Genomic DNA, 24083 nt, shown 5'->3' with positions numbered 1-24083 from the left:
TTTGTAGATATCGAAGAAATTCAAAAACCTATTTTGGAGACAAATATACCTGCGCTACTACAGTAAAGAGTTTATACGGAGAATACCTGAAATCTTAACTTGTGACAATGATAACGTACGAAGAAGCCACCAAATCGACACCACAATCTGAATCCTGAGGTCTGCTTCGCAAATGTAACACCGAGTCACCGACCAAAAATTAGGCCTTCTCGCTTAATTTGCTTCCAACCGTCGAGTGCAAAACTACCCGAACGACGTTCTATTGCAACGCAGGCCAAAGGTATATTTTCTCGTCCCGGTCAGTCACCCGGTGCACTTTTGATCACATGATCTTTGTGCACGGAGGATGGGCGGTGGCGGGCCCTAGGTGGCGTGGACCCCACAGCCAGCTAGAAGCAGTCGTCACCGCGACGGCCGCGACATCCTGGCCTCAAAAGCAGCTCCAAGCCCTCTCCAGCTTGTCCAAGGGCGGTGCGACTCCCCAGCGACAGCGTATTCTGTGCCACACAAATAGGCCAGAGGGGCAGTTTCGTCACCGCTGCGAGGGAAAAAGACCAGCGCAGCACGCAGCCGGAACGGCAGCGTCTGGTGACCGAAAGGCCGCCGTCCTCACGGGCAATCGCTACCAATTTTTGCCCAGCTAAAATCATGACGTGCCTACAAAATTTGGCTATCAATTGCTTCACTCCTTGGCATGCCAATATTTATAACTAAAATCATAGCATGTTTCTAGAAACTTCTTGAAGCTCATAATAGAAAAAGGTACTGGTTGCCATACTTTGGTGCATAACCAAGTGAATACTTGAACTTTGTACCCTAATTTTGGCATGCCTTGATTTTGGTGGACTTTGGCTTGGCAAAAATTGGCAAAAATATTTTGTGCCACGTTCCAGTGCCTGATCACAAAACTGCAACCAGAACTCTCTAAACTTAATAAATATTAAATACTGAAAATCGTTTCATAGATATGGAGTAGGAGTGGGTGTATCAAGCTATAGAGTAATGCTACTGTGTTCTATTTCCATTTTACCCCTTCTTTGTATGCAATATCATTCATACTAAAGATTGCATTGGATGTTTGATAAGTCCGAATATGATCTCTCTGAAAACTGCCAATTTATATGTACTCCCTCAATTTTATTTTCTTAGACATACAGAGGGGTGCTCTAGGGACCAAGATAGGAGACGGCACATTCTACTTGCGTTAATTTTGCACCGAACATATTGGTCTGTTAGGCCACGGTGCAGCTGCATGCATGGCTCCATGCAGCGAGCGTCGCTTCGTTACCGACATCTACCCCGACGGCCGCGCTAAACAAACTTCTTGAGCAAATCTATCACTCGTGAAACAAACTTCCACGTTAAATACACAATCAAAAAATCTCCAACCGGGTGCTAATTTTTTTCCTAATTACGCCAAACAAAATTCACTTCAATCGACAAACTGAACCAGATCGTCGCCACTATGGATGGCAACGGGCACATTGCCCGTGGGAGGGTTTACAGACCCTCGCCTGCGAGACAAACCATGTACCCGTGCCCACGCTCGCCGCCCATCACGAGCAAGAAGTTGTACCTGCGCCCGTCACCCACGGGCACATCTACCCGCGGGCACACCCGTACCCACCAGGCAACCAGGCAACCCACGAGTAGTGCTGTGGCTTGGGGCGGCGATGGGGGAACCGAGCGTCGAGCGGTGAAGCGGGCGGCGAGGAGCGAGGACGGTTGGCAGAGCGGCCTCGCAGGAGGACTGGGGAGTTGGGACTCAGGGTCTCAAGGAGGTGGCGAGTGGCGGCTAGGAGAGTGGGAGGAATGAAGGAGGAACCTTAGAAATCGCTTATATAGTTGTATAGGGGTCCACATGTCAGGCACTATGTAGCGGGTTCGCAGGTTTGCGGGTACGGGTAAGATATTTTTATACGCACGGGTACAAACTTAAACCTACATACTTGCTCGTGGGCACAAAATAGAACCCGTATCCTCGCCCTACAGGTTTTTTGCCGGTGAACACGTGAGTAATTTGTACCCGTTACCATTCATAATCGCTGCCGCTGCCTTTGCCCTCGTCGTTGGTTCCTTTACCGGCTGAAGTGCTAGCCATTGGATGAAAAGTGCACGGAGCTGTGGCTGGAAGGGAAGCGGACGAAACTGGATGGGAGGGAGCGCTAGATAGAGGGGACATGACGAGGGAAAAAACGTTTCGACTCTCGCCGGCGGTTAATTTCCTGTCGTTGCTAGCTGATACATTTTCCAGGGATTTAATTTCCTGCGTACTGAGGGGGTAACGATGCCGGCTGAGTATGGATGCTGCGCCCTCTACGTATCTACAAAAGCAGAAAATGGTGAATAACGGAAAACAAAAAGAATGGAGTATTTCAACTCACGAAAATCGTAAAAGGGACTATATGTAAATTATCAGAAGTATAGGTCCTTGAAGCAAAAAGTGCAGCTATTTATAATTGCCTTTTGCCGTCCGGAAACAGCGCATTCCAGGACCAGACAGAATTCCTCGATTCTTTCAAACCGCAAGAAAACTAAGCAGCACGTAATTACCATTTCTGCCCTCCGCCGTCTCCCCTCCCCTCCCCTCCCCTCCGGCCCTCCCCTAGTCCCCTCCCCGACTCGCCGTCGCCGCGCACGCACGGAACCGCCGTGCCAGCATCGCCGGCGGCAACCACCACGTGCGGAGGAATCAATCGTGAAGCAACCTCACGGAAGAGAAGAAAAAAAAGAGAAGAAGAAGGACCGCTACGAGCAACAGCAAGCAGTAGCGTGGGGGGTTGGTGGGGGAACGGAGCAGAGGCAGTCCAATTCGCCGCCTCGCCGGCCACTGACCTCGCCGGCGGCGGGGTCCCCTCAGCTCGAGCCGACGGATCCGTGGTCCCATCTGATCCGAGCCTGATCCGCCCATGGTACTGTTCCGGATCCTTTGCTTATTTAGCCCTTTGCTTTCCCAACTACTGCTTCTAGCTTGTGTACTGGGCGCGTTTCGCTCCGGGTGGCGGCGGATCGGATCATGTTTCGCGGGAATTGGCGGGTCTGGATTGGTTATGATGGTTTAATTGAGATGCCTGGGTTGCTTGCGCATTTGGAAGTCTTAGTCAATAATAAAATCACCAACCCTAGCCTTATAAGGTCTTTTACACAGCATGCTGCTGTTCTCAGTAGAGTAGTTACAGCTTTGGAGCGAGCTTCGCTGCTATTTTTGGAGTTTGCTAACTTGCTGTGCGTGCCGCTTTTAGATGACCGTTTTTATTCTCATGTGGAATTTGGATAGATAGCACGGTTGGTTAATGAATTGCTTGTACCACATTCATGCAGCAGTATTGCTATTCTTACTTCACCCTTAGGTGAAAGCATCATTCCTGTCTCCTGAAATGTGGAAACTACGCTGATGACAGAATTTGTAGCTCTTATTGCAACTAAGTTTATATAGCAGTAATGTAGTTGGTAGGCTGGTTGCAGAATATGATATATTAGGAAGATGATATTCAGATTTTTCCCTCTGTTTGATGGCTTACTGCTAAACAAACCTTACATGGGTCTTCTTCAAGTTTACTAGCCAAGATGTTTGCGCTGGAAATGGAACCACACTTTTCCATAGGTCATTGATGGTTTCTTGTCGGTTCTGTATGAGGTACCTTTTATATCAAGTAGGTGACTAAGGATTTGAACTCCATTGTTCCGTAATAAAGATCTAACTAGCGTTTGAGAAAACATGGATGTTTGATGAGCCAGTCTAAGGATTAAATTAGAATTGGTAGTTTCATGAATAGTATTACACAAAATTTATGTGCCATGAATATTTCAAAATTTAATCAATTGTCAAAAAAGGAACCACATATTTTTTTACTACTGTAAAAGAAAACATCTAGTGACTAGTGTCCTCAATCTTTTCCGGTATAAAGAAAGCAAATTTTTTTCATGCACAGTTTATTTTGTTAGGCGTAGCACAACCTTTGTTGGTAGTAAGTCTGTTCTGGTTGTTTGCCAGATGCCAGGGGTTGTCGCTTGCCTATTCCTTTGCTTACGTTATTGTAATTTCGTTACCCTGCAAGCTGGATTCTCCGTCATCTTTCTCTATTCCCCTCTGAATGATGCTTACAAACAAAGTCGGTTTCACCTTTGGTCCAAAATCCTAGCCTCTGGGCTTTGACGCCTGGTGATGGATGTAATACACTCACCAGGTCCAGAGCCTAACTCATTGTGCCGTCAGAATACTGTTGCTTTCATCATTTAAATCACAGCATTGCATACTCCTTTCATGCACAACATCTATAACAATTCAACAAGATGTGTTGCATTCACTGACATAGTGACATGAGAGCAAGGAAGCGAGAGTCATGCTTTAGCCACAAGGTTACTCCTTAACTCTGTTTTCTTGACATCTCTTTGATTATTTCACTATTTGTCTCACAGGGAACTCCAGTTAACATCATCGTTGGTTCTCATGTTTGGGTAGAAGACCCAACTCTAGCTTGGATAGACGGGGAGGTTGTTAGCATAAAAAACAATGAAGTACATGTGCAGACATCGAATGGGAAAAAGGTACAATTTGCAGTTTCTTCTCATGCTTTCAGCATAAGATCTACACCATCCTTTTGCTATGATGAATTCAAATTATGTTGGTATTTTTCTACTTGGCATTTCCTTAGGACTATTGGTACTATTCTAAAAAGGAAGTTTTACAGTTCTGTCCAGTATTCTTCTGGACTCAGGATATAGGATGTATCTTTTGGACAGAAAATGGATCCTGAATTTCATAGCAAGTAATGCTTTTGCACAGGTTACCACGGACAGATCAAAAGTTTTTCCTAAGGACATGGAAGCTCCACCTGGAGGAGTTGATGATATGACAAGACTGTCGTACTTACATGAACCTGGTGTTCTTCAGAATCTTGCTACCCGTTATGAACTGAATGAAATATATGTGAGCTCCCTACCATTTTTTGCCTAAAATCTTGCCAAATAAATTGCATAAGTAGCTCATGATAACAATTCCTTTTGCACTCTCAGACTTACACTGGCAGCATTTTGATTGCTGTAAATCCATTTCAAAGATTGCCACATCTTTATGATACCCACATGATGGAGCAATACAAGGGTGCAGATTTTGGGGAATTGAGTCCCCATGTCTTTGCTATTGCGGATGTTGCTTACAGGTGAATTATTGTTGTGTAAATATTTATATATATGGCAATATGGCATTCATGGACTGATTTACATGACTGCATTACTCTTATGCAACCTACCGATGTGCGAAACCAGGGCAATGATAAATGAAGGGAAAAGCAACTCTATATTGGTCAGTGGTGAAAGTGGTGCTGGCAAGACTGAGACAACGAAGATGCTTATGAGATATCTAGCACACTTAGGTGGGCGATCTGGAGTAGAAGGACGTACAGTAGAACAACAAGTCCTAGAGGCAAGGCCATTCAACCTTTATTTATTTATTTATCTGCTTGCTATATGTATCTTCTAAATCAAAACATATGATATGTGTTGGGCTGTTGGCTGTTTGTCTTATTGTCATACCATACACAATTTCAGTCCAATCCAGTTCTTGAAGCTTTTGGTAATGCAAAAACTGTGCGAAACAACAACTCAAGGTAAGTCTTTGATTGGTTTCTCTCTCTATTTCTTTTTGGATATTATCAAATGGTTGTTTGATGTTCACATATGTTTTCAATTTCGGGTAAAGTCGCTTTGGCAAGTTTGTTGAGATCCAATTTGACAAGACTGGACGGATCTCAGGAGCCGCCATCAGAACTTACTTGCTGGAAAGATCACGTGTGTGCCAAATTAATACCCCGGAAAGAAATTATCATTGCTTTTACTTCCTTTGTGCTGCACCACCTGAGGTACGTTTTCAGATTGACTTGCTATTACTGTGTGGTTCTTGATAATTGATATTTTGGGCATATAACTCAACATGGTTGAAAAGGATTATTCCTTACGGTTGGATCTTTGTAACCTGCAGGACATTCAGAGGTATAAGCTATCTGATCCTAGATCCTTCCATTACCTCAACCAGTCTAGCTGTATCGAGGTGGACGGAATTAATGACGCCGAAGAGTATTTAGCAACAAGAAGGGCCATGGACATAGTTGGAATCAATGAGGAAGAGCAGGTGCGTCTCTTGTTATTCTGAAGTTACTAGAATGTTAGTTTAAGGATTAACGACAACCATGATTAATCATTTATTTTACAGGAAGCTATATTCAGGGTTGTAGCAGCTGTACTTCATCTTGGAAATATAGATTTTGCCAAGGGAACGGAAATTGATTCATCTGTAATCAAGGATGATAAATCCAGGTTCCACCTTAATACTGCAGCAGAACTTTTGAAGTGAGTGCATGTTTCTCCTTATGCAGGGTGCTTAATTTTCCTATATCTTCAGTGTGACCACAAAAATGCTAAGCACTAAATTTTCTGGCAGATGCGATTCCAAGAATCTGGAAAAGACTCTGATAACACGAGTAATAGTCACGCCCGAAGAAATTATTACTAGAACACTTGATCCTGCTTCTGCAATTGCTAGCAGAGATGCATTAGCTAAAACAGTATACTCCCGCTTGTTCGATTGGTATGATCCTTTGTCACCTGTCAGAAACTCACAATTAGATTTCAGTGTTCATATCCTGACATCCGCTATTACTGTGGTCTTGCGCACAGGATTGTGGAAAAAATTAATGTCTCAATTGGACAGGACCCTAACTCAAAACAATTGATTGGTGTTCTTGATATCTATGGTTTTGAGAGCTTCAAAGTTAACAGGTTAGTGTTTTGTAACTCGTGAACTAGATTAAAGAAAACAACATAATAGAATGTGCTAAACAGAGCTGTTGAATTGCTCTGAACAGTTTTGAACAGCTATGTATCAATTATACAAATGAAAAGCTGCAACAACATTTTAACCAGGTATGTCCTGAATTTTCACTCTCTATGATACCACTTTATTCTTGAGATTCTTACCTTAAATAAACACGTGGCATTTGTCATGCAGCATGTGTTCAAAATGGAACAAGAAGAGTATACCAGAGAAGCGATAAACTGGAGTTACATCGAGTTTGTTGATAATCAAGATGTCCTAGACTTGATAGAGAAGGTACATGCATACTATTACTTGGCACACAAAATGCACGAGTGCCATAATGTAACCTCTTAGAGAGCATATATACTAAAAATGCAAGACTTGGAATCTACAGACTAGAAACTCATTTATGATACTTCTATTATTAAGATGAGCTAGAGTTTGATGAAACAAATTTTGATATCTGGTAATGGTCTAATGGTAACTCTGAAATAAAATATTGTTACTTTCAAATTTTGTTTTAGAACCGTGTATGACACTCGTAACCTGTATTCTCATGTTTTCAGAAAGGTGGATTGATTGCACTTCTGGATGAAGCATGGTATGTTTTGGGCATTTTCACTTGCAAGCAACACAGAATCCTTCAATTACTACGGCAACTAGTTGTTGTTAGCTATTTGAATTCTCTGTTATCTGACCGCTTGTAAATTGACTACTTCCCGTAAAAATTTCTGTGCAGCATGTTTCCTAGATCAACACATGAGACATTTGCGCAGAAGTTATATACAACATTTAAGAATAACAAGCGGTTTGCCAAACCAAAGCTTTCACGCACTGATTTTACAGTTGTCCATTATGCTGGCGATGTAAGTCATAAAATGATATGTATATTCTTGTACAAAAAATGTGAGTATGTTACCAATTCGAAGTTTTTTTTGGTGCGATACACAGGTGACATACCAAGCTGATCAATTCTTAGACAAGAACAAAGATTATGTAGTGGCTGAACATCAGGATCTGCTGAATGCTTCTTCATGCCCGTTTGTAGCTGGTTTATTCCCTCCACTCCCTCAGGAGACTGCAAAGTCTTCAAAATTTTCATCCATTGGATCACGTTTCAAGGTGTGAAATTCTGTTTTATTTTGTAGCTTATTCAAACATCTTACTTTATTTTGTCGTCATATATCAATAAAATAGGTCTTTCGTAGCTGTCATTTCCACCTTATCTGTATTTTTGGAAGCATCAGTCCAGTCAGAGTAGCTATATGCACCCCACTGCATTTTTTTCTCCTTCGGTGAACATTTGGTGCCACTGTTGAAAGATGCTATCCATGTTGTCACTTCAATCCATGCCTGGAGCTCTTTATTAGGCTTTGATCTATGTCATATTTACCTAGTCAACGTTCCCCAATACATAAACAGTTGAGGCACTTTTGACATTCCTAGCATGGCACCTGATGACATTTTATGGCAGATTATTCAATATGCCAATGTTAGCTAGAGCTGACCAAATCCCAGGCGTGCTTTTATTTGCTACTTCATCTGGGCCTAAATCAAATGCAATTTCTTTTTTTCGTTGTGGTTTCAGCCTGCTTTTGGTGTTGTTTACCCATAATGTAGTAGTGTAAAGCAGTACATCACACCTGATCAGCATGTAAAGCTAACTGGGCTGGATGCTGATCTGCATTTCAAGCCTGAGTGCTCAAAAGACCATACTGTCTGGGCTTATATAGGATGGTTGGGTTCCTCCTGCATTGCTGCCTGATCTGAAAGTTTGGGCATTGGTTTGAGAAGTTATAATGTATTTTGGGATTAGAAAATAGGCTAATTCTTCTTTCCTTCATTCCAATCCCTTTAACGGAAAAATCTGTACCTGGCCAACTCATCACTAAACACTGTCAGTAACTTAAAGACTCTGCACTAACCTTCTCTTTCAATTACAAACTCTATCTTTGTTTTTTCTAACATTCTCCGATGTGGCTGACACCAATATGACTTGGCAATAGGTCCCCACTTTGTCAGATCTAATGCAACTCATTTTAAACCTTATCCGTGCCATGGTATATTGCACAAGTGTGGTCTATATGAAAAGAATGTTTGAAGTGCATACAGTTTTACCTTGTCACATCGTGCCTGATATGCGAATAAAAAGATATATATTGACAAAGCCCTTTTAGTATACGAATGCACCAGGGTCCAACTTAATGCATGTGTCTTTATGCTCCTTTTGGTATGCATATATCTGTGCCTTTTTTGGAAAGTTGTGCTTCCTCCCAAATGGTGAATGGCAGTGATGTACATGGTTTCTCCTTGTGCTACTTAGTGATATATAGTAGTGTGGTGATAAACTTTAGCATGTCTTTATCACTATAATGATTACTTCATTCGTTTTGAATTTCTTTTTCTTGATTTTACCTTCAGTAAGCATGTAACCAATACAAATTTTAGTTATTATGTTCTGGTACATCATAATGGGAAAGCAAGTTTGTTGATTCTCCTTAACATTCTCTCTACTTGTTGTTGATAACTGACAATTCTTGTTTTACAATTTTTAGCTGCAACTTCAATCTCTCATGGAAACTTTGAGCTCTACTGAACCCCACTATATTAGATGTGTGAAGCCAAATAATCTCCTCAAGCCAGCCATTTTCGAGAATACAAATGTTATACAGCAACTACGATGTGGAGTAAGATTCTCAAACTCTGTTAGATTAATTGTTGTTAGCATCAGTTGAACTAATTAAGACGTATCACAGGGTGTTCTTGAAGCTATCAGGATCAGCTGTGCCGGATACCCTACAAGAAAAACATTTTATGAATTTGTCAATCGTTTTGGCGTCCTTGCTCCTGAAGTTTTAGAAGGGAGGTAGGAAATCCACAAAGAAAGCAAAATGGAGTTTTCTGCCCATTTTTCCAGCATTTATTTTTGAAATTCAATCTATTCATTTGCCTTTTATTCTTCCTTTGTATGGGTGTGCTTAGCAATGATGATAAGATTGCTTGCCAGAAGATTTTGGAAAAAATGGGTCTGGAGAACTACCAGGTAACACATGGAAATGCTACTATGATCTCATCACTGCTGAACTTTCTCATGTTGTTTCATATAGCATTGGAACCTAAGAGAGGCATCTAATTACAACAAACATAGGATTTTAGTGATCTGAACTAGAATTTTTCTTAACTGACTCTTTACTCTTACAATTTTTCATGTCATCCTAAAATAGTCAAATACCAATATGTTTCTTAATTTGATCTTTGCTGTCCTATCCATGCAAACCTTTTCTTGTACCTTTGACAACAAAGAAAAGAAATCCTTGAGACTTGATAGCTGCTTCTGTCTTTTAGAAGTAGATTTGCTTTTCAGGCAAATGCCTGTGCTCTAGATTTCAGGCTTGCATTATTCTATATGCGAAACATACGAATTATGCACCTCATATTTGTACTTTTCATTGTCACTATCCTTGATTCATAGTTCTTAGCTGGTCTCTTGCTATTTTTTCCAGATTGGAAAAACAAAGGTGTTTCTGAGAGCTGGACAGATGGCTGATTTGGATGCACGTAGAGCTGAAGTATTAGGAAGAGCAGCAAGGATCATACAGAGACAAATATGCACATATATTGCAAAGAAACAGTTTTTCAAGCTTAAGAAATCAGCAACACAGCTACAATCTTTTGTCAGAGGTACCCATTCCTCTTTTGCTTAATGTTAAGTGTTAGACAGAAGCAATGATGATGTCTATTTTCTCTTCTCAAGTATATTATAAATGTTGAATGCATGTGGGTTTCTATGACATTCTACCGACTTAATACACCTATCTTTTTTCCTCGTGGAATTCAGGAACCTTGGCTCGTAAGCTGTATGAGTGCATGAGGCGGGAAGCAGCAGCAGTGAAAATACAAAAGAATATGCGTCGCCACAGAGCACGAGAGTCTTATTTACACCTGCAAGCAGCTGCAATCACACTGCAGACAGGCTTAAGGGCAATGTCTGCTCGCAAAGAATTCAGATTCAGAAAGGAAACAAAAGCAGCTATCCACATCCAAGTACGATATTTTCATTTAAGTTGTTATTCAAATTTCAGAATTTTTACACGACTGCTTCCTTCTTCAGTGTTCCTCATTTCTTTTCGTTTAATGATCATTTAATTGACATGATATTTTGAATACAGGCTCGATGGCGCTGCCACAGAGACTACTCACATTACAAGAATCTGCAAGGTGCAGCTCTTACTTACCAGTGTGCCTGGAGGCAAAGACTTGCGAGAAGAGAGCTCAGAAAGCTCAAGATGGTATATTTATATCTTTTGCCCTCTGCATTCCTCCAATTTTCTATACTATGGCACAAACATCAGCTCTGTATACCATGAACCATCTGCAGGCCTCGAGAGAAACAGGGGCCCTTAAAGAGGCCAAGGATAAACTTGAGAAGCGTGTTGAAGAGCTAACCTGGCGCTTAGGATTGGAGAAGCGATTAAGGGTAGTGTACCTGCACTTTTTTATTTCGCTTCTTATCATGACACTGCTTGAAATTTGGTAATTGTGGGCCTGTTCTAAACTTCTAAAGTTCTTAATTTGCAGACTGACCTTGAGGAAGCAAAAGCCCAGGAAATTACTAAGCTGCAAGAGACATTGCATGACATGCAGCTTCAAGTTGAAGAAGCGAAGGCCATGGTTGTTAAGGAAAGAGAAGCTGCTAGAAAGGCAATTGAAGAAGCACCTCCAGTAATTAAAGAGACTCCTGTCATAGTCGAAGACACTGAAAAGATTAACTCACTGACAGCTGAAGTTGAACAGCTAAAGGTATGGTGGCAGCTGATCTTTCATTGGGACATTTTTCATTGGCAACTACAGTGACCTCTGCATTCCTTTGGATCTCACTTGCTGCTCATCATATGAATAAAAGTATAAAATGTTGTTAATCATTTCTGTTTCACAGTTTGTGAAATGTTTAGATAAGATATGATTGAACTAAAGGATGCTTTATGCTTGGAATCTTAAAGCATGTGCTCGTTGCATGATCTAGTTGAAGTTATACTGATTGTTTTTAATTATTGCAGGCTTTGCTGCAAAATGAAAGGCAAGCAACAGAAGCTGCAAAAAGAGAACAAGCTGAATCTGAACGGAGAAATGAAGAACTAATTAAGAAGTTTGAGGGCGCAGAGAAAAAGATTGAGCAACTTCAGGACACTGTCCAGAGGTATAGTCTAAATAAAGTTTTAGAATATTCATTAATTAGTCTCACTTTCACTCTCACCTATCTAATATTTTGATTCATCGCACTGTTTTTTGTTAAGGATAAATACGTAATTTGTTTTCGTTAAAATAAAAACAGGCTGGAAGAGAAAGCGACCAACATGGAATCTGAGAACAAAGTGCTCCGCCAACAGGCTGTTGCAATTTCTCCTACGGCAAAATCATTAGCTGCATATCCTAAATCTCCTTTCCAGGTATGCTAGGTTCCCACACACTGCAGGTATTCTGTACATTCATACTTACTCTCCTTGTGATGACCTAATATTTTAATCTAATGCAATTTGTTAGCTGAAAACTCCGGAAAATGGAAATGCTCTAAATGGAGAAATGAAGTCATCGCCAGTAAGTGAAAAGAATAGCGTAAAAAACACTTGACATACAATTCTGGAGTAACTGATATTAGGTGATGACCTTTCTTATATCTTGAAATCTTTACATAGGATGTCACCCCTATCTCACTAAACCCCAAGGAGCTTGAAGCTGAAGAGAAGCCACAAAAATCACTTAACGAGAAGCAGCAGGTTTGCATTTTGTTGACTACTCCTTTGTTCATTCTACCTTTACTCCTTAAAATAATGCACCAGCTTTGGTTTGATCCTGAAGTTATATCAGTTATGATTTCATTTCATCATATATGAATTTTGTGATCCAGGAAAATCAAGACCTGTTGATCAAGTGTGTATCACAAGATCTGGGATTCTCCAGTGGCAAACCTATTGCAGCTTGCCTTATCTACAGGTGTCTTCTACACTGGAGATCATTTGAAGTTGAAAGAACTGGTGTTTTCGACCGTATTATTCAAACAATTGGCTCTGCTATTGAGGTAATAAAAACTGTGCTTGTTTGTTTGACTTTACTCCCGTTTCCTTGGAGAACTGCACTTTACAATTTGCTTGCCTAGTATATTCTGACTACAAACTGGCATATTATGCTTTCCGTGGTATAACTGGAAAGATAGAAACAATGTAATTGTTGCTACAGTGCGCATTAAAAGAATTGTGGATATTGCCAGTACATATGGACAAAAAGTTTATTCTGCTTTTGTTGATATTTGTGGTATTGCTATACACCTAAGTTCAAATTGTGTCTTAACAAAGTCCCAGGATAATAATGACAAGTTGGCATATTGGCTGTCAAATTCATCTACACTACTGCTGCTGCTGCAACGAACACTGAAAACAACTGGAGCAGCTGGACTCACTCCTCAAAGGCGCAGATCATCTGCTGCTTCTTTTGGGAGGGTGTTTTCGGTAATCAATTTTTCTTCACCCTAGTATTATTTACTTGGCATTCTAGTTTTGTAGTGAGAAAAACGCTGAATTCACTGTTTCTGAAATAAAAAGGGGATGCGAGCCTCACCTCAAAGCGCTGGGCGTGCTTTTCTGGGAAGTCGCTTGATTGGAGGCCTAGGCGATCTTCGTCAAGTTGAAGCCAAGTATCCTGCCCTGCTTTTCAAGCAGCAGCTTACAGCTTTCCTAGAGAAGATCTATGGAATGATAAGAGACAACTTGAAGAAGGAGATATCTCCTCTGCTTGGCCTTTGCATCCAGGTATCAATCACTGTTGCTATACTATCTGTTATTTGAGTAGTAAACCTCATGGTTTATTTTTTTTCTTGGTTCTTAATTTTTCAGGCACCAAGAACATCTCGCGCAAGTCTAATTAAAGGATCACGTTCTCAAGCAAATGCCTTGGCTCAGCAAACTCTGATTGCCCATTGGCAGAGCATTGTGAAGATATTGACAAATTATTTGAACATTTTGAAAGCCAATTATGTATGTACCTAAAACTAAGTTCTTATCCTACTTTTTAAAGTACAAATATGCATTAACCCGACTTACATTGATATTGACAGGTACCTTCATTCTTAATCAGCAAAGTGTTCACTCAAATCTTTTCATTTATTAACGTTCAGTTGTTTAATAGGTATGATTTCAATAGTTGCTCTACCTGTGGTACATTAGGTTCTCTTTCCATTTGGGTTTTTAAGAAACTCCTTGTATTGTAGTTTGCTTCTTCGACGGGAGTGCTGTTCATTTAGCAATGGAGAATATGTGAAAGCTGGGTTGGCAGAATTAGAACAGTGGTGCATTTATGCGACTGAAGAGGTAAGAATAATCTCTCTTCTTTTATTTTGGACAATATTTAGTTTATATGCTAATGTCATGTTGCACAAACAGTATGCAGGTTCTTCTTGGGAGGAATTAAAACATATTAGGCAGGCTGTTGGATTCCTCGTATGTATTCTATGCAGATTGGATGTTTTATTTGCAACTCTTTGAGTCAAAATCAGATATTCTAACATTTTACATTATAGGTAATCCATCAAAAGCCAAAGAAAACGTTGAAAGAAATCACCAACGATTTGTGCCCTGTAAGTGATCTGTAAACTTAGTTAACTCTTGGTACTCAGCAGCATTTGTTGGTTATGAATGAATTGTGACTTATGTCTTGTTACCTGTTTTGCCAATTTCAGGTCCTTAGCATACAACAGCTATATCGAATCAGTACAATGTATTGGGATGATAAGTACGGTACTCACACCGTTTCCTCAGATGTAAGCTTCTTGTACTTGACTTAGTTGTTACCCAGCTCAAATTCCTTATGTATACGGTGCTATTTTGTTTCTGATGACGAAACAAAATGATTGTAGGTCATCTCAAGTATGAGAGTAATGATGACCGAAGATTCTAATAATGCTGTGAGCAGTTCTTTCTTGTTGGACGATGATTCCAGGTTATTTTCCTTATTCCTATGCCAATATCTAGTTTACTACATTTACTTGAAACCTGCCATCTAACGGTGTACTCCTTAATCACAGCATTCCATTTTCCGTGGATGACATCTCGAAATCGATGACAGAAATCGAGGTAACAGATGTTGATATGCCACCTTTGATCCGGGAGAACTCAGGGTTTACATTCCTACACCAAAGAAAGGACTAACCTGGTGGTCCTTCCAGCTGCAAGCGGCAAGCCTCTTGCTTTTGCTCTCCACCCAACCTGTGCATAACTCATGTACATACATACACTCATGCCTTTTGCTCTCTGGTCAGGGTATTTGTTAGATGTATTTGTTGCTTTTTGTTAGGCTTTCGTTTGATTGATTGGTTCTTTCTTCAATCTTCTCCCTTTTTTCTGGGGGAAGGGTCGTCAATTCATATATTTTATAGTAGTGAAGGGGTCGGATGCCCCTGGTCAGGTCTCCGAGCTGCTATTGGAAAAGCTCGCGAGCCTTCAGCGTCTGGAAAAGGTTTTCCACTGCTGTGAGTTGGTCATTGTGTCGTCATTGATATGGTTCGTCACCATATTGTAAATTGCAAAGCAGATTATAGTTGAAAAAATTACAGTGACAGCAAAGTTTCTGGTGTGACCTCCGTATCGAAATGCACTATGATGTTCTGGAATTCGGATCTTCACCAGGTGGAGGATGTGTGTATTTCACCTCGGTCGGGGTTTGGTGGAAGCAAAGAAACATAAGATCAAACCCTAAACCTCTTTTTTTTTAGAGAGAGGCCGTCTTAGTCCGTGAGATGTGCGGTTGCCCGCGGCGGTAGGCTATATCGGTGCTGCCAGCAATTGCAACGAGAGAAGACTCACTGTCAAACAGATAAAAACGAAGATAACAAATGAGAGAGAATGAACAAGGGTCCGCCACTGCTTATTCGACACCAGCATGAAAGTAGCAGTTCCAGTGCTACATGCAGCTACCACTATTCGATGCTTTCATTGTACAAAGAATTTGATTGGCTTTTGAGGAAAGAAAAGTTTACGAATCTCGGAGCACCTTTTGTTGCTCGATGACCAGGGAAATTACGTACTAGTACAAAATTATTTGGTTTCATATGATTACCAATTTGTTGATTTCAATGAAATTCAATTCGAGATTGGAATCCTTCGTAGAAATCTGAAAGTTGTTCATATGGGTTACGCCCTAACTAGCGGGGAGGCCGAACCAGAACCATTTTCAAGATCAACAGCCACCATCGGCATTAATTGTTTGCGAGCATCATACAAACGGGCATGGGGAATCGTGCGTTTAACGTCGGTTGCCATTTTGCTCTCGCTTGCATATCGTTTCTACGTGATGAACAAAGTTTTCCAAATGGGCCAGGCCCACTGGGCGGCCCGAGGCCCGGCACGAAAAAACCCGGCACGAACACGGGCCCGGCACGAGGGGAATAGTGCTCGGGCCGACCTAGCACGACGATAGTGCCGGGCCTGGGCCGCATTCCCGGCACGCTGGGCCAGCACGGCCCGACACGATTTTTGGGCCGGCCCGATATCGGCCCGACACCCCCGCGCCCCTCGCCTCCCGATCGTTGATCTCCCTCGTCCCGTCACCTCCCGACCGCTGGATCGAGCCGTTGGGGAGGGGGTATATAAGCCCCGACGCGCCGGTCGCCCACTCGCCCCGCAAACCCTAGCTCATTTCTTCCTCTCCGCCCGCCGCTCTCTCGCTCTGGTCTCTCAGATCTGGATCTAGCTCTCCTCGTCCTCTCCGCTCTCGCTCTCCTCTGGCTCTCCGCCTCCCGCACGCCTCGCCGGCTCGCCGGTCGCCGCCTCTGGCTCTCCTCCTCTCCGCCTCCGCTCTCTCGTCTCCTCCCTCGCCGGCGACCGCTGGCCCCCCTCGCCTCCCGACCGTTGTGGTGTTGTCTGTTGGTGTTCTACTGATTCGTTCTTGTTTCATCTTCTTCCTCCCCCAACCCCCTCCTCCTCTCGCCTCCTCCCTCTCCGGCAACCGAAGGCCGGCGTCGGCCGCCTACCGGCGCCGCTAGCCCCCCTCGCCTCCCGACCGTTGTCTGTTGGTGTTCTTCTACTGATTCGTTGGTGTTCTTCCCCCAACCCCCACCTCCTCTCGCTCCTCCCTGGCTCCGGTGTTCAGATCCGTTGTTAGTTCACCTAGCCGTGCGCTCTGGTGATCCGGATTCGTTGGTAAGCCGTTGCGTTGTTGTCTTCTTCCCCCACCTCTCGCTCTCGCCCACTCCTCTATCCACTGTCCTGTTGCCTCCTCTCACTCCTCCCTGGCTCTGTGCTCCAGATCCGTTGTCCGTTGACCATCGCCGCGCGCTCTGGTGCTCCGGATTCGTTGGTAAGCCGTTGCGTTGTTGTCTGCTGGTGTTCTTCTACTAATTTGTTGGTGTTCCTCTCGACCTCTCCTGACTCGTTCTTGTTTTGTGTTCGAGGTTGATCCGTTGAGGGACCAGAGCGTTGGCGATGGACGGCGGCGACGATTTCCAGGAGCACACCATCAACGACGAGCTTCGGATGATGGGCCAGCGAGGTGATGATGAGAGTGACATGGAGGCAGAGCGGGACGAGCTCTTCGGTCGTAGCGCTGTCGATCCAATCGACATAGCTGCGACTGAAGCACCACCTGCTGGTCAAGAAGCACCTGATGCTGATCCAGACATGGTGAGCAGTGGCACCAAGAGGTCCCGTTCCACCACCTCTGAGTGCTGGAAGGACTTTGAAAAGATCTTCCAGGACATCAATGGGAAGAAGGTAAGGGTCTCTGCCAAGTGTAATCATTGTGGCATTATATATGCTGCAAGATCTTCCATTGGCACTGGCCATCTCAACAGGCATGTTGAGAAATGCCCAAACAGGAGGGCTAAGGTTCGTAATTCCCAGTCTCTGATCCATTTCAACCCTGACGGTTCTGTCCGTCAATGGGATTACTCTGCTGAGGTAGCTCGTACTCAATTATGTCGTTTGATTGCTAGACTAGATCTTCCTCTGTGTTTCGGTGCATCTCCTGCTTTTGAAGAGTATATTAAACTTGCTCATAATCCTAGGTTTTCTGCTGTTTCTACGCAATCAACCACTAGAGATATGTGCAAGTACTTTACTGATTGCCGTGCTAAGCTTATTGAATCATTTGTTGCCGTTTCATCTGTGTCTATCACTTCTGATATCTGGTCTGGTAATGCTAAGGAAGATTACCTTAGTGTGGTTGCTCATTATGTTAATGCTGATTGGCAATTAGAGAAGAGGTTAATTGGTTTAAGGCTTATTGATGAATCTCACTCTGGCCAGAACATTTCTGACCGTGTGACTAGTGTGCTAGAGGAGTATGGTTTGATTTCAAAGGTGTTTTCTGTTACTTTGGATAATGCCTCTGCTAATACTACTGCTATGGAGAAACTTAGTCCTAAATTAGCTGCTTATGTTGGAACATTGTTCTTACATCAGCGTTGTGCTTGTCATATCATCAATCTCATGGTTAAATCTGCCATTAGTCTGATTGAGCCTAGATATCTAGATGCATTTAGATCTGCAATATCTTTCATCAATGCTTCTAACCAGCGCATTGCTGCATTTAAGAGATTTTGTCTAGCTGTGAATGTTCGTCCTAGAAAGTTTGGTTTGGACATGGAGGTAAGGTGGAACTCCACTTATCTCATGCTCAAGCATTTGCTCCCTTACAGACAGACATTTAATGTTTTCATTGAGACTAACTATCCTAGGGGTGAAAGAGATCCTTTACTGTTGACAGAGGATCATTGGACTGTTGCACAGAGTATGTTATCCTTCTTTGAACTCTTTTATAATTGTACTGTTGCACTATCTGGTGTTTATTATCCTACCTCTCCACTTATGTTGCATCAGCTCATTTTGATTGCTAAGCATCTTAGACATTATGAAAATGATGAATTGCTTAGGCATGTTGTTGTTCCTATGAAAGATTACTATCTTAAGTACTGGAGAGACATTCCTATGCTTTATTCTGTTGCATTCATATTGGACCCTAGAGCTAAATTGAAAAGTTTTCAAAATGTGCTCAGGTTGTTATCTGGTCTTACTGGTACTGATTATTCTGCTTACTTCACTGATGTTAGAGCTGAACTGTCTACTGCATTTAAACTGTATGATGACAAGTTTGGTGCAGTAAAATTGCAAACTCCTCCACCTCCATCCACTTCTGGTAAGAAAACTAGTGCTTGGGATGACATTTTTTCCACTGGTTCAGATTGTGGTGTATCTGCCTTTGGAATTAATGATCTCCCTGGTACTTCTTTCTCCACCCCTCCTCCCTCTTTGCCTCTTGCTTTGTCTAGAAGGTCATCTGCAAGTGCTTTGCTGCAAGCAGCAAGCACTTCTGTAACTGCCAGTGGTATGGCTATGGGCAATGAACTCTCTACCTACTTGGACAGTGACACTGTCACCCATTTTGATGATAACTTCAGCATCTTATCTTGGTGGCATGAGCATAAAAGAACTTATCCTGTTCTGTCCATCTTAGCTAGAGATGTTCTTTCTGTTCCTGTTTCCACAGTTTCATCTGAATCTGTTTTCAGCACTACTGGCAGGATCATTGAGGAGAGGCGGCGTTGATTGAAACCGGAGACGGTCGAGATGCTTTCTTGTGTCAAGGATTGGGAGGCTGCAGAAGCAAGACTTCAGAACTTAATAGAGGATGAATAACTTGAGGAGAGTTTTGCTAATTTGTACCTAGATGTCGATGAGAATTCAGAAGTGTAACACTGGCCTGTAATAACTTAAGTTTTAGAACTATTATTTGATTGAGCTGGGCTGTACTCTTTTTTCCTATCCAGGGTTTTTTCTCACGAGGTGTGAGTTTTACCTGGATAGGTTTTTAATGAGGCAGTCATTGCACCAGCTCAAACTTAAAATTTATAATCTCTTGTCTCTCTGTGATGTTGATCTGTGATGTGTTGATTTGTGAATTGTGATTTGTGAAGTTAAACTGATAAGATCATTTTATTCTGTTGAAGTTAAAAGCTATAGATCAATGACTTGTGTTGTGTATGTTGTGTTAATAAGTATGAGTGGTCATGAGACCTTAGTGCCTGGCCCGGCACTAGCACGTTAGTGCCTACCGTGCCACCGTGCCGGCCCGGCCCTAAAAAAAGGCCGTAGTGCCGGGCCTGGGCTGCCTGTTGGGCACAACGGCACGGCACGGCACGGCACGACAGAGGGGTCAGGCCATTTCGTGTCGGGCCATTTCGTGCCGGGCCTTTTCGTGCTAGGGCCGGGCTAGGGCCGGGCGGCCCATATGGAAATCTATATGGTGAATGAATAATGATTTTTCGCGTGCTCTTGTTCTGCGCGCACGACATGATTGGCCACCAGCACACACGTGATTGACCACACAGGCAGTGATCATCCAGCTAGCTGTCCTCCCCAATCTTTTTTACCCTTTCCCTTCCACACCGTCTCATCTCCCGTTCTTGTTTCCATTTCCTTTTTATTTTCTTTCTTTTCCATATACTATAACCAAATTTATATGTTTAAGAAGTTTGTCAGAAAAAAGTTGTGCGTAAAAGTGGTGCTAAATAAGTTGTGTATGTTTTCGAAGATATTTTTTCTGAACAGCAAAAACCTGTGAGTATAAGTTGTTAAGCAAAAGTTATGCTATCAAACATAGTTGAAGAAGTTATCATGATAATTTTGTTCGCAAAAAGGTTACACAAGTTGCATTTCAAAAACTGTTATGCTTGAAAAAGTTATCATTATAGATTTGTGTGCAAAAATTATGTATCGAAAATATATTGAAAAAGTTAATACCATAACTTTGCTAGAAAATATTATGTATAATGCACATAAGTTTTTAACTTTCTAAAAATGGAAAGTTGTGGAAACAAAACCTTTTCGTAAAAGGAAAGTCGCTGATCCCGTTCCCAACGAACCGCGGGCTGATTAGCTGTGCCCACATCTGATTAAGTTCTGGTTGACCTGAAGATATGGTGTAGATGAAAAAAAAAATATATAACACATGACCACGGAGCATGAGTATGTACATGAGATGCACATGTTGAGCGTAGGAAGCAATGTAAAATCTACTTGCAGCTGAGAGGGCCACCCGGCTACTCCTCTCTTTGGTGCAGGAAGGCAAACCCGGAGTTCTCCAGTATAAGAGGTGGCATATCGACATCAGTCACCTTGATTTCTGTAATCGATTTCGAGATGTCGTCCACCGAAAATGGAATGCTGCAACGAGGAGTACGCTGTAAGATAACAGCTTTCCGCTAAGGCTACTAGATTTTGGATCCGGAAAAAACAACCTGGAATCGTCATCCAACAGGAAAAAACTGCTCACTGCATTCTTGGAATCTTCAGCCATCAGTTCTCTCATCCTTGAGACGACCTACAATTTTGTTTCATCATCAGAAACTAAATATCACCATATCTTAAAACAATAACACAGGAAACTTGAGAAAACTGAAAACTCAATCAAGTACAAGAAGCTAGCTTACATCTGACTAAACGGTGGTGGTACCATACTTATCATCCCAATACATTGTACTGATTCGATATAGCTGTTTTATGCTAAGGACCTGAAGTTGGCAAAACGGGTAACAAGCCATAAGTCATAACCAACAAATGCTGCTGTTAGCAAGAGTTGACTAGGTATATATACAGATCACTTACAGGGCAAAAATCGTTGGTAATTTCATTCGAAGTTTTCTTCGGCTTTTGATAAAATACCTATAATATAAAATGTTAGAATATCTGATTTTGTCTCAGGCAGTTGCAAATAAAACATCCAATCTGCATAGAATACATAAGAGGAGTCCAACAGCCTGCCTAATATGTTTTAATTCTTCCCAAGAAGAACCTGCATACTGTTTGTGCCACATGGTATTAACATATAAATGAAATATTGTCCAAAATAAAAGAAAAGAGACTATTCTTACCTCTTCGGTTGAATAAAGGCACCACTGTTCTAATCCTGCCAGCCCAGCTTTCACATATTCTCCATTGCTAAAAGAACAGCACTCCCGTCGAAGAAGCAGGCTACAATGCAAAGAGTTTGTTAAAGCCCAAATGGAAAGAGAACCTAATGTACCACAGGTAGAGCAACAAATGAAATCGTACCTATTAAATAACTCAACGTTAATAAATGAAACGATTTGAGTGAACACTTTGCTGATTAAGAATGAAGGGACCTGTCAAAATCAATGTAAGTCGAGTCAATGCATATTTTTACTTTAAAAAGTAGGATGTGAACTTATTTGTAGGTAACATACATGATGGTCTTTCAAAACGTTCAAGTAATTTGTCAATATCTTAACAATGTTCTGCCAATGGGCAGTAAGAGTTTGCCCAACTAAGGCAGTTGCTTGAGAACGTGATCCTTTAATTAGACTTGCCGATATGTTCTTGGTGCCTGAAAAATTAAGAACCAAGACAAAAAAAAAACACACATGAGGTTTACTCCTGAGAAATAACAGGTAGTATAGCAACAGTGATATATACCTGGATGCAAAGACCAAGCAAAGGAGATATCTCTTTCTTCAAGTTGTTTCTTATCATTCTATATATCTTCTCAAGTAAATCTGTAAGCTCCTTCTTGAAAAGCAGGGCTGGATGCTTGGCTTCAACTTGACGAAGATCACCTAGCCCAGCACTTAGTTCACTTGGTGGTGAGGCTCGCAACCCCTTTGTATTCCATGAACAGTGAATTCAGCGTTTTTCTGACAATAAAACTAGAATGCCTAGTAAAAAACCGGCGTGAAGAAAAATGCTCTACCAAGAACATCCTCCCAAAAGATGCAGCATATGAACTGCGCCTTTGAGGAGTGATTCCAGCTGCTACAGTTGGGTTCAGTGTTCGTTTCAGCAGGAGAAGTAGTATGGATGAATTTGAGAGCCAATATGCCAACTTGTCGTTATTGTCCCGGGACTTTGGAAATACCACAAAATATCACTTAAGAACGAACTTTTAGTCTTCCGCCGGCCTATCATGCTTGCATCTGCATCTGTATCTGCAAGCTAAATCATAGTCATCCGAAAGCCCCTTTTGCCCATGAGATCACAGCGCGTCGCAACAGCTTTTTGGGCTTTGTCCGGTTGGTAGACCAATCAGTACTACATTGGTCTTGCCCACAGACGACGTGGATAAGGCCAATTTAGTACCGGTTGGTGACCCTAACCGGTACTTAAAAGTATTCCTATAGTACCGGTTATTTAGTCTGGTACCAAAGGACCCCCCTTAGTACCGACATAGCAGTACCGGCTGCACAACCGGTACTAAATGGGTTTGGAACCGGTACTAAATGTGTATTCCTCAGCAGTGCATATATTATTGCTGTTTTCAGAACTTTTTATCCGTACCATAGGTACATTTACATTGTTTGTATCTTTCAGGTTGTATCATGAAATCTTAATATACGAGTCAAAATTTACTAGGCAAACATATTGTAAAGTGTGTTTCTCCAAGAAAACGGGAGAAAAGTCAAATAAATAAGCACAGTTCATTACCTCAATAAAAGAGCCAATTGTTTGAATAATACGGTCAAAAACATCAGTTCTTTCAGCTTCAAATGACCTCCAGTGTAGAAGGCACCTGTAGATAAGGCAAGCTGCAATAGATTTGCCACAGGAGAATCCCAGATCTTGCGATAAAGATTTGATCAACTGCTCTTGATTTTCGTGGAGCATAAAATTCATATACGACTAAATGAAATGACTTCATGATCAAACCAAAGCAATTCAAGTGCATAATTTTATGGAATATAGGTAGAACGAACAAAGGAGTAGTCAACAAATAATAAACCTGCCGCTGCCAGTGGCGGATGCGGCCCGTAAGCTTAGGAGGGGCTTCCTCTTCTTCATCTTCCTTCCATCCCTTCTCTTCTTCCTTCTTCCTAAAAATCATGGAGGGGTTTAAGAAAGGACTCCATTGTCTGAGCAGCGGGGAGGGGGTGTGGGTGGGCTGGGCTCAAGCCCTGCCCGCCCCACCGCTAGATCCGCCCCTGGCCACTGCTCATTAAGTGATTTTTGTGGCTTCTCTGATTTCATGTCGGTTGCTTTCTCCTCCAGCCTGTTTTTGTTTCAACGAAAATATATTAATTATGTATTTATTCTTAGTGAAAACAGTGCAATAATCAAATATTCTGAGCACTTAGATTATACCTCTGGGTCGCCGGTGAAGTACAGATGGCAGTTTCCATGAAACCATATTTACGTTCCATTTCTTGAAGGGTCTCAATTATATGCCGTGTAGATGGTCTCCTCATTGGGTCAGGGTTGATGCACTTTTCGCCTAT

General features: G+C 42.0%; 1 protein-coding gene and 1 pseudogene across 2 annotated transcripts; one reads left to right on the top strand and one right to left on the bottom strand.

Annotated features, from left to right (window-relative positions):
• The first annotated feature begins 2538 nt into the window (after positions 1-2538).
• LOC117858304 (myosin-17) lies at positions 2539-15426 on the top strand. Of its 2 annotated transcripts, none has more exons than XM_034741351.2 (39): positions 2539-2912; positions 4420-4548; positions 4787-4930; positions 5017-5162; positions 5269-5425; positions 5551-5609; positions 5702-5861; positions 5981-6130; positions 6212-6348; positions 6440-6586; positions 6676-6777; positions 6864-6921; positions 7007-7108; positions 7381-7415; positions 7554-7680; positions 7766-7936; positions 9370-9501; positions 9571-9680; positions 9797-9857; positions 10318-10495; positions 10653-10858; positions 10984-11103; positions 11193-11291; positions 11393-11614; positions 11872-12011; positions 12147-12261; positions 12356-12409; positions 12508-12588; positions 12720-12890; positions 13171-13317; positions 13411-13617; positions 13702-13842; positions 13923-13993; positions 14076-14175; positions 14248-14304; positions 14385-14441; positions 14544-14624; positions 14721-14803; positions 14889-15426. In XM_034741351.2, exons 1-39 carry the CDS (start codon positions 2910-2912, stop codon positions 15010-15012), a joined length of 4584 nt encoding a protein of 1527 aa, XP_034597242.1. In that variant the 5' UTR covers positions 2539-2909; the 3' UTR covers positions 15013-15426. The 2 variants fall into 2 exon arrangements, with proteins under 2 accessions (XP_034597242.1, XP_034597241.1); XM_034741350.2 differs by having other exon boundaries at positions 2541-2912; positions 13165-13317.
• A 5471-nt stretch (positions 15427-20897) lies between these two features.
• On the bottom strand, positions 20898-23484 carry LOC117856436 (myosin-17-like; annotated as a pseudogene).
• Positions 23485-24083: the final 599 nt, after the last annotated feature.

This window comes from Setaria viridis, chromosome 5, assembly GCF_005286985.2.
Source record: "Setaria viridis chromosome 5, Setaria_viridis_v4.0, whole genome shotgun sequence".
Classification (NCBI taxonomy): Eukaryota; Viridiplantae; Streptophyta; class Magnoliopsida; order Poales; family Poaceae; genus Setaria; species Setaria viridis.
This window is presented reverse-complemented; position numbering and strand designations above follow the sequence as displayed.

Excerpts from the sequence above, each read along its gene's own strand:
- LOC117858304 (XM_034741350.2), top strand. Across the intron at positions 7,109-7,380 it reads TCCTAGACTTGATAGAGAAG|AAAGGTGGATTGATTGCACT; the intron begins GTACATGCATAC and ends TCATGTTTTCAG. Across the intron at positions 9,681-9,796 it reads CCTGAAGTTTTAGAAGGGAG|CAATGATGATAAGATTGCTT; the intron begins GTAGGAAATCCA and ends GGGTGTGCTTAG.